Raw genomic sequence first — 10,890 nt, 5'->3', positions numbered from 1 at the left:
TCCTTGAAATCTTTTCTCTTGGTAAAAAAAAAAAAAAAAAAACCCAGAAACAAAAACCCAACCCTGATTCAAGTATCTCTTTTCTGGAGAGACATGGAGGACAGAAATGGAAAGATAGATAATCAAAAATACGGAAACTAATTAGACTGTATGTGATGCACTAAATAATTAAAGGTATTAYAAAACCAAAAATCTCACTGTCAGAMTATGGACATTTGCTTACTTAAATTAGGTTCTAATAACTGACAATGTCTAACACATCATTTACAGATTTAAAAGCTTTATTACTATGCAAACACATCCTTAAGTTAAATAGTATTTGTCTTAACTGACTTTCTGTATCTATTGGAAACAGTGCAGTTAATAAAACTTCATAAATTTATATATAATGATGTAAATCATATTCTTTATTTAATCAAATTTCTTTTCCTTGAATAAGCAGTTGAGACAAAAAAAACTTGTTACAAATCCAACTTTTAATCAGCTTAAAATTACACATATAAGAATAATTTAACCTTTCTGGAAAGGCTGAAAGTTGTTGCTTCAAATAATAAACCTCCCAGCAAAATGTGGCTGAGCAACAGTACGCAGTTGCATTTACTACCAGTGTATTGTACAATATGTCATCAGTAGTATTCTCTTAATAGAAATGCTTTCCTCTTACCTTTTGCTCGTGATGGAGAAGAAGGAGAAGAGCTAGTTAAAGGCTTTCTAAGGGTGGTATATGAKCCCTGCGTGTCCGTGCGGCCCAGGCTAGGCCTGTTTGCGTTCTGGTCGCTGTGTGCTCTCTGATGACTTACAGCAGGTTCCGACTTCCTCCTTTTTCTATAGTCACTYGCAGTACTTGCAGAACTACAAAAATAATCGCTATTAGTAGCAGTCTAACCTCTGGGGCAGGAATGCATCAGGAATCAAAAAAGCAAACTCATAGCTATGGATATACATAGCTAAAAACCCTGTTAACTATATAGCTGTAAACCCTATAGCATTTTTAGGCTATAACTTTTTTTTTATATAAATAAAACATTACCAGAACAAATACATCACAAATATGTAAAGGGGACAAACACTGCTCTCAAATTTATTGCAGCATATTTCACAGAGAAAAGCTGAATTCCTTCTTGAATAAAAGAACCTGATTATTTTATTCAATATTGCTACATCACATTCAAAGTGAAGGCTTTGACATAAATGCACTGTATCTTCTAAAATACTCTACAGTATCAACAACAAATGATTGTTCAAGTGCTTCCATAGCAATTTTGTTAAAGTTGAAATAACATACTTTATTTAAAAATTAAAATTGTCCTCTTGCATTAGAAGCCATTTGTTGATTGAAAAGCCTTTTCATTTATGTTTTTCTGTGCTTCTACACTTTTTTTGCATTTGGTTTTTCTGTTCTACCATGCTGGCAGTATCCCATCCTGCTGCTGCTTTAACCTGCTGGGAGAAGCCCACCAGTCAGTGCTGCAACAGCACCGGGCTCCTCCATGGGAGTGTGAAGAGTTTTGTCTCTTGCTGGCAACACAGCAAGTGAGAGTTATGAGCTAGGTGGGGAAGAGCAGTCACAAGGTAAATTTAAGATGACCAACATTAAATAAAATCCTTGTGAAAGGTCAGACATGATTTGTGCTATTCAGATACCTGTACAAAATTGGGACCTAAATAGACAAGTGAAACATACTGGTTGTTCAGGATGCTGAATATATTATAGGAGTTACTTTTACAAATAATAGGTAGTAACAGGCTGAACTTAGACTGATTTAAGTAAGCTCTATAAAAAGTCAGCTATAGAGAAAAATGGTGAGGGCCTGATTGCTGTTAATACTGAGGCAGAAGYTCAGCCCAAAGATAGGAAGAAGACAAAGAGACACAGAACAGATGAGGCAGCACGGTAGCACGCTTAGGAGGACAGGGCTGAAGGTACGGCAACGCCGTAAGGTCGAACTGCAGCTCACTGCAGACAGAATCTCAGGGATGGCAGTGGAAAGACCCAAAATACAACAGCGTATTTTGAATACAAACAGCAAAACAAAATAAGAGTTGCACTTCAGTATCAAAATAGGAAGACCCTCTCCACACACATCTCTATTCTGTTGGTATCTCACAAGTGGCWTTTTAAAATTCAAGCCTTTTCAACATTTGCTGGCTTCAGGACACACAAAAGACTCTCAGGTTATATCATCTGTCTCTGCTGAAATTACTATTTCTTACCTAGACGGCCTGTCTAGACCTTTGTCTGTTGAAGAGTGATGATATAAGGAAGTCTGTGAAAACAAATAAATGAATATTTTATGTCTATATTTGAAAAAGATAACAATTTCCACTTACAATGTTTGATTATTCATTAARAAAGTTAGTGACACAATCTATAAAAAGACTATGATTAATGTTCTCTGCATTCCAGCATACAGATATTGCAATATTTCATGAGAAGTTATGTAGGTTCTAAAAAGCATCACTAGATTTCTTTTCATAGGCTGTTTCAGTAACAATTTTTCTTTTAAAGCACTGCTAAATAATGATCCAGAGTTGTGCTTCTTTATACTTTTTTTCAAAAATGGATACAGAAGAGTATGAACTTTACTATGAAAACATAACAATCTGAAAATTACTCTTTCATGCACAAATAAGGTCTGCAGAGCTCCCCCTCAATTATTCACCACAACCCCCCAATTAATTATACCCAGAAACTTTTCAGCAAGTGGCCAAAACACCCATGATTTTTGCAGCAAAATGTTCCTTTGGAGGCCAGTCTTCTATTGCTTTGGAAGTAGCTACTGCACAAAGCCTGCAAGATGGAATGGAGTACCATTCTGCAATTTTACTGTTGATACAAATTCAGTCTTAAATTACCACTGATTTTACATCAGTTGCTTCATGCATTTCAAGGCTGCAGCCAGAATTAGATAATACTCCAGTTTTGGTAACTAGGAAATGAACTGCATGCTTCTTGTGCTCCTTCTTCCCTGAGTACAAAGCAGAGTCATCCAAAAGTTAAATTTATTTTAAGTTCATGTGATACCATTTCAGAAGTGACCTGATGGACTGGAAATAGAACTTGTATTCAGCTTGGCCAGTTGCAGGAATTAGTTTTCTCTGTATAAAAGACTATATACTCTGTATAGAGGACTTCCAGACTTTTACCAACTTTTCTCTCTAAATAGAAAAGTGTTTATAGACTTTTTTTTTTCGGTATAGAAAGACTGCAGAAGTCGAGTAATAGAAATCATAGCCTATACACTTTTGTTACATATACTTCTTTTCCACAGTGATTCGAATTCCAAGTTCACGAATAGAAGAATTCCATGCAGGTTCAGCAACTGACGTTTATTTATACTTTTAAAAGTCACCCTTAGTCTAAGAATATTTTGGAACAAATTTCCAGTTCCCATGTGCACTTTAGTGACATTCTAGAGCCACTGCCAAACTACATATTGGGGAGCAGGGGGGTCATAAAACCAATGTGTAGTCTGCAAACATTTGTCAGTAGCTGCTTTTGTGTAAGACCTGTATCACATACCAACTGATCCCATCAGGACARTAACAGAAACTTTGATTTCTGGAAATTGAAATTTATTGAACTCTAAGACAGGGAGAACCACACAAACATGGAAAAAATAGGGATCAAAAGTTAGCCAAAACGTGAGCTAAGATCATTCCAATTCTCAATAATTTTTGCTGTAGTTTAAATTAAATTACATTAAAAATCAGATTAAAAGCTTTCAGTCTTTTGGCAGGAATGGAAATTGAGCTATGAACAGGTAAAAGAAAAAAATGTTGATAGTTCAACAATTATAAGTTTATTTTACAGAGAAAAGAAGATGATCTCTGTATAGGGTTTTAAAACCTTTCTCTTTTCTGAACAGAAATTTATTAGGTTGGTGGACATGTATTTCTTAAGTGTTATTATTTATTACTACTAACTATTACTACTACTTCTAACTGTTAAATATTTGTTACTGCTATGTTCATAAGCGCTGGTTAGGATCAGGGTTGCTTGCTGTATAAATGCAAAAGTAAAATTTTTCTTCGAGTAAGATTACAAATTTAAGACAAATGAGCTGTAAATAATACCATTACAAAAAAACAGTAGCAAAAAATGTTTRCTAGAAATGGAAGAACTAGGTTCCAGATACAGCTGTCTCTCAAGCAGACATACTTAACTTTTCTAACACAGAATTAGCACTAACATGGAATTTTATAAGCATAATAAATATGAGCCATATCCTGTTAGTCGTTTGTGCACAGCTCTTTTTCCTCTTATTTCAGGGGATATTTTGGAAATGAGTCAACATCAGGTTGTAATGTTGGTAAACTGAATTTTATCAACTCTGGCATTTCACTGAGAGACAGCATGGCCTAGTGAACAGGGCACTGGCCTGTAACTGAAAGAATTCTGTTTCTGGCCTATTTTAGGGTTTCTTAGTGTTGACCTTGGACAGTTCAACATAGCACATCATCCCCCAAGTTCTTATGTGCTTTTCATTTTGTGGGGAATCTCAAAGTATTCAAATGTCTAGGAAAAAAGGAAAYCTAAGATTTTGGTTATAACTATTTTGTTTCCCTCTGATTTAGTTTGAAATGAAATATACTGCTGGACTTAGCCATGAAGCCATGAGGATTGTTCTACTTCACTGCTTCAGTCATCTGGGTGTTTGAACTTGCTGCCTTCCCATCAATTCAGAATGGAAGCAATGCAAGAGTCAGGTAATACTTCCTCTAAGAAATACGAGATCTAGAGGTGATGCATCTTTGAGAGATTTTACAGAGTGTCTTTTTTTTAACATTCTGTCACTACATCAGAGGCAAAGCTGAGGCAATTTCTTTGCTTCTGATGAAATTCTTCCCTGCTGAATCAAATTGTTCCCATTAGAGCTAAATTAGCCCACAGGCTCTAAAACTACTTCCAAACAAAACATGTGACTCTGTTGTAACACACTAAATTGTGCCATATGACAAATGTTTATTTTCTTTTTTTCTTAAATTGGAAAATGAAAGAATAGATTTCCTCTTTTTCTCATCCTTACTCTTCCATTGCTGCACTTTATCATGTATTTTCAGGTTGTGGAAACCAACATTTAAGTGCTGGCAACATACAAGTCTGTTTCAGTGATTTACACTATGGAAAGAAGAGGAGAGATGAAAATAAAAGCTCCAAAGATTACTTTAGTGTTGAGCYAAATGAAAACGGCTACTTATCATGCGATCATTTCCAGCACATCCAATACAACCTCCAGACACAGTACAGTAGAGAAGACATGACTAATCTACATGCAACCTGAGTGTGTGCACTACAGCAGGAAGCAGAAAATGGCATAAAATAATATTAGTGACAATATGTATACCTGCTATAAACTTCTGTGGCGATTATTCTTTGCAAATTAACATGTTCTCAAACAACATTCATTTGTAATCTGCAACCTATGTGCAAGAGATCTTCATACCACCTGGGAATTACCAACAGAAGCAAGGCAATGAGGTAGCTCATGTTCTCAAGGAATAAGGGAAGTGTGCATCAGCAACCTCAAAAGAATAGCTTGCTCAACAGGGCAGGTCTGCTGTAGGAATGGTCTGTTGGGAGAAGACTACCAACATTACTGATCATAAGCTCAGCTTCTCCCAGTGTTAGGTACTTCCATTTGCCTCATGCAATTATCCTCTTCCCAGGTGGCTTTTGTGCACACATGCTTTTTTCCATGGTGGGAGAATATACAAGTTTTTGGAATACAATCAAATTTTATTATAGCAATATATGATTTTATTTGCGAAAGCCAACCTATTTTTCTGCAAGCAAATGAAAAGTAGTTTCCTATGAGTTACATTTTCCTAGTGGAAAATGGATGTCTTTTTTTTTTTTAAATCATCTGTCATTACACTGTTCTGAGGTGATAAGCGATCTATATATGACACTGTTAATCCAATCCACAAATTACTTCTTATTTTTAAAAGWAAAGAACAGGAATGCATAAATGTAAACAAAGTACTTTATGTATTATAACCCAGCTCATAAAAATCAATGGATCTATACATTAGAACTTATGTGATAAAACAAACCCATGCTGTTGGGAAGAAGTGAAGCATCAACATGCTTTACCATAGGCAGCTTCAATAGAAGCTGTTGTTTTTGGAGCCTGTTCTGTTACGGAGGTATGCTGATGATCCTTATATATTCTCAGATTGTTAATAGCTGTCAAAAATTATTTGCATTTTATTTCTCAGTATCTGGAACGTGGATGGGTTTACTGATGATACTATTTTTTAAAAATGTATTTTGAGGGATTCTTTATTCTTGAATATTTAAATTTCATAACCATTAAACTTTCCAAGCTTTTCTCTGCATCACTGAAAGCTGAAAACTACTTTATTAAGTAGAGGATGACTAAACTTTAAGGTTTTAAGAAGAGCATTTAATAGAGTGAGGTCTGTCTGCAACAAAACCGTAAGAGCCAGAAGCAGAGCTGCTCACACCAATAGCTGCTGTAACCAGTTCTCTTCTCACTTCTACCCAAGAGTGAAGCAAAGGCCTCTGAGATCTGTATGCTTCCCTCTGCTACCCACAAAATGCATATTTGAGCCTGGTTTAGAAAATGCCAACACTGAGCACAACTCTCAGTCTCATCTCTGTCAACCAGTCAGTGATGTCCCACACTGGCATCAGCAGAGGAAACAAGCTCCTAGGTGGTATCTGTTACAACTATACTACGAGGCGATATAATCTTTGTAGTTTAACTGTAGGGACAGGCTTTCCTGTACAGGTGCTGCCCTTCCCACTGGAGACTGGACTGCAACCATCACCTGTCCCATGGTACTGGCCAAACAGCTAATAAGCAGTAGTGGCTTCTGAGCACTTGCAATGGCTCTAGGCCTGTTAGAGACCGTCTCGCAAATCCCATGGGCAGGGTAGTCCACACTGCCTGCTATGTAAAGGCAAAAGGTGAATCATACAATTAAAACCATGCCACAGAGAACTTCTTTATCCACAATGTTCTATAAATAGTGTTTTGGTGATCAGCTTATGACAGTGAAAAGTATGTCATGACTTATCTGCTGGCTTACTACACAGCGTTTCCCTTTCTGCCCAAAACTTAACTTGCCCTGTCCCCCTACTTTCTTTAATGTCTTCTCTGAAGCTTTTTCTGTGTGGAAGATACTGTAAGAAGTTACATAGGCTGTTGAATACTGATTTGTACCACAGGTTATATTCTTAGGCATTGGCTGGATGGAGATCATACCGTCTACCTACGGATAGAACTGCACTCGGATGGCTTGGAAGGGAAAATGAAAGCAAACAGTGGATTTTATTAGTTTTTTTTTTATGGCCAAGAGCAAGTGTCACTGTTTGTAGGTACCCTATTGACTTTCCTTGACCCATGATCCTTCCAAGTCACCTCCAGGTGGCAAGTGTAAAAAAACCCCCACATCTCCAAAGCTACTTAGGCATCTCCTACAGCATTTAATACTGTCCTATCTGAATAACTACAGAAATAAGCCTGACAGAAATAATTAAATATTAGAGACAACCTCCTCAAACTACTGACATACGGATTTTGTTGAAAGTGTTGACTCAGTTCTGTTCAATAAAACAGCTATGTATTTACAGGTAAACCAATGTTTTAGTTGCTTTCAYGCATCAAGGCTTTAATAGTGACTGAAAATGAAGTCAGGAAAAAAACAAGTAGGTAAAAGCTGTAAACAATAAACAGGCTTGCCTGCATAAAGTCTGAATTCTAACACTTTAGCAAGTTATGTCGTAATAGTTTGCCTCCTTGGAAAAATGTTTAATTCACTTGTAATTTGCAAAATTTGCAAGTAAATTTGCATAATTTAACATATTCAAAACTAAAACAGTTCCAAAAACTTTCCAGTGTCAAAGATAATTTGTCTACTCAAAGACATTTGACAAATTAAACAGAGAGAAAACTGGTATTATTTAATAATTATTTTACCCAGGCCTACTGAGCATGATTATATTCCAAATAATCATATGCTACGACTTTCAAATGGTCTTCTCCAATATATAGATTACTCTCAAGAATCACTGAAGCTTAAAAGCTTATTATGTCAGAGAACTGCCCAGATTTCATAACCATGAGGTTCTTCCCAGCAAACAAAGCTTCAACCCGAAACAGAGTAACTTTCAATGCTATTAACAATTTAGGGTCACAAATTTTGTTTAATTCTTGGAGACACCAAGGAAGATGAGAGTGAATGGCAAATATGAATGAAGCAAAGGCACCATATGTAGTAAAGCTGTCATTACAGGCTTCACTGACTTTTGCCCTAACACTCTAAAAACATGAGAAGGGGAGGCAGGAATGAAAGCCTGGATTGCTCCCACTCAGAGTAGGGCAATGACAGCCCACTATCTAATATTCATGCATTTTATTCAGAATAATGGCAGTGATTATCAATTCTGCAGTTACAAATGTATAACATGAAAAATAATAGGTTGGAGAAATTAAAGTTCGGCCACAAAGGCTTTCACTTGACGTATAGAATTTGCAGACAGACATTTTCATACAAATATTATATGTGCTGATGTATTAATCATATCTAAAAACAATGCACTTGCCCAACTCTGAAGAAGTGGGAATTTGTCAAGAGTTAGAGACATATGGTCTGTTGTGTAATTTTTAGTGTTAATCACTGAGAGGTTTTGGGGATACGGACTCACAGTTCCTAGGATAATAAGATCAACATCCATATGCACTAGTGATCTGGAAAGATATGAAGACAGAGATACAGTGATTGTGAATTAGAAATGTCTCAAAGCTGTCGGAAGCAAACCACTATGTTTTAACAAATTTAGGTACAAATGGCGAGCACTCCAACCCTTTTCCCCAAGAGATKCATCTGAACAAGAATCATTCATTTACCTCATTGGAAACACCAGGAGAACTGTCTTGAACATAGTCCAAAAGCTTTTTAGGTGGCTGCATCATATWAGCAGAAGTGCAGAGATGAAATGGAGGAGAATCAGTGGCAGCAAGGAATGAAACATGTGGAGAAGGTGACACAGTTAGAAACTATGTGTTGACAGCAGCAGATACAAGAGTGACACATATGGGTAGAATGGAATGAAGAAAGTGTTACGATATTTTTAAAATTATTAAACATCTTAATAAAATGTTAGTAATTTTAGGTAGTAAAATGTCCAGGTTGAATCAATACTAGCAGTTTTTAATACTGATAACACAGATGAGTATAAAGCATATCAAGTGTATTTTTCTGGGGAAATCTCAGAATATTCAAATTTTTTTTTCCCCCGGAAAGTCCTTTATTCTCAGATTATCATTATCTGTAAAATATTGCTGAGCTTTTCTTCAGGGTAACGTATGTGGAGTGTTTATGCCTACCTAGAGGGATGAAAGACAATTAAAACAGTTTGAATGGCTAGATAAAAGGAGATTAAAGTTGGTCAGTGATATATTACAGACCACTGGACAACAAATTAAACCCAGATATAGTTAACTATTTTTTATCTGTAGGAGGCATTCAATGTGTAGATTTTTTTGAAAGTTGGTATTAGAAAAATAGAGCTTTAAGAGAATGTATTTAGTTTGTTTAAACAGACTTTCTTTTCTGCTCTTACTGAAGTCAGCAAGTTCTGATTTTGGCTTATAGTTAGATATAAAAGAGACTAAAGTACCTGGTCACCCTGCATATCAGTAATTAGTACAAATGAAGGAAGCTCCAGGGAACTGCTATAGGGAAAAAAAAATAGGAAAGACAAGAACTGGAATGTTTTAAATCCCGATGCTCTCAAGCCTAAATGCTATGTCTGTTTGGGATTTTGTTTTGTTTTTTTCTTTCCAGGTGCCCAGGATCCTGGGTAGCTATGAGAATAATCAACCAGGCTGAGGGAGTGCTGGCTTACTGCCCTCCTTCCTCTGACAGGGTTCAAATTTACATCTTCCACCTGTCTGGCAGGAGCTCCAACCACCTTGTTGCAAGTTCTTCTTAGAGGAAGACATCTTTCATTCCTCTTCCTAAAGAGGTGAGAGTATGCAGGGAAGACTGAGCTCCATGGAGAGGGCACGGGAAAAAAGCAAGAGCTGGTGTGTTCTCAGCCTAGTTGTTAAGGCATTATGCAGGGAGGAATTGAAACGTAGCTGGGAGTCTTGCCTCAAGGACAATTTCACTCTTATCCTTGTATAAAATACATGAACAGGATTTGGTGCTTACATCCAACTGAGCTGGTGGTATTTGCAGAAGAATTGAGAATGTCTAGGCCACCAAGGGTGAAAAACTGAGGCATCTTTGGAGTTCAGGTGTTCCAGGCAAATGGAGATTTTCACAATTACGGTTTTGAACATAATGGCTTCCAGTGGGACTAAGCTAGCACATGCTTGCCTCAGTCATTTTTTTGGACCTGGATTTTAGTGAAAATAGGAGCAGATTTAAAGTTTTTCTGTTCAAKCAGGAGTCCAGCTTGAAAACAAAGCTAACCCATAACCTTTGTGTTTAGATAGAAAACCTGTATTCTGCATGTGTGGACGCAAGAGAAAAAAAGTGAGGGAAAATCTCAGTGTTCAGTGCCATATGCAGTTTGTATGTGGGTTCATGCATTTAGATTTGGACACATTCCTTCAAGTAAAATAAATGATTTGTAACTTAGCATCCGTACTGTAGACAGACATTTTTTTCTGCTCTTGAAGACTGTTCAACTCTAATCCAGCTAAGTAAAAAGATTTATGAAGCATAGTAAGCAGTCCTGTTTAGCATGCAATTTGTATTGCTCATAAATGTTTACATACTACTGCGTGTCTTGTGCAGTCAATATTAAAGCCACTAAAGTCACTACTATGGCAAATTAAGGGTCCACTTAAATGACAGTTATATGCATTAGACAATCTTACTGACCTTTCTCAAAAAAAAAAAAAAAAA

General features: G+C 36.5%; 1 protein-coding gene across 1 annotated transcript in view; it reads right to left on the bottom strand.

Moving 5' to 3' along the window:
* The window catches only part of SORBS2 (sorbin and SH3 domain containing 2), a 79,353-nt gene that overhangs the window by 30,432 nt on the left and 38,031 nt on the right, over positions 1-10,890 (bottom strand). Inside the window, exons 14-16 of the mRNA XM_085311306.1 lie at positions 8,880-8,936; positions 2,215-2,267; positions 665-852 (exon numbers count right to left, since the gene is read on the bottom strand). Of these exons, the coding sequence (XP_085167432.1) occupies positions 665-852; positions 2,215-2,267; positions 8,880-8,936 (298 nt within the window). The remainder of the gene's footprint in view (positions 1-664; positions 853-2,214; positions 2,268-8,879; positions 8,937-10,890) is intronic.

This window comes from Rhea americana, unplaced genomic scaffold (assembly GCF_003343005.1).
Source record: "Rhea americana isolate MKP2758 unplaced genomic scaffold, rheAme1 scaffold_34, whole genome shotgun sequence".
NCBI lineage: Eukaryota > Metazoa > Chordata > Aves > Rheiformes > Rheidae > Rhea > Rhea americana.
The sequence above is the reverse complement of the archived record's forward strand: the minus strand, read 5'-3'. Positions and strand labels throughout refer to the sequence as shown.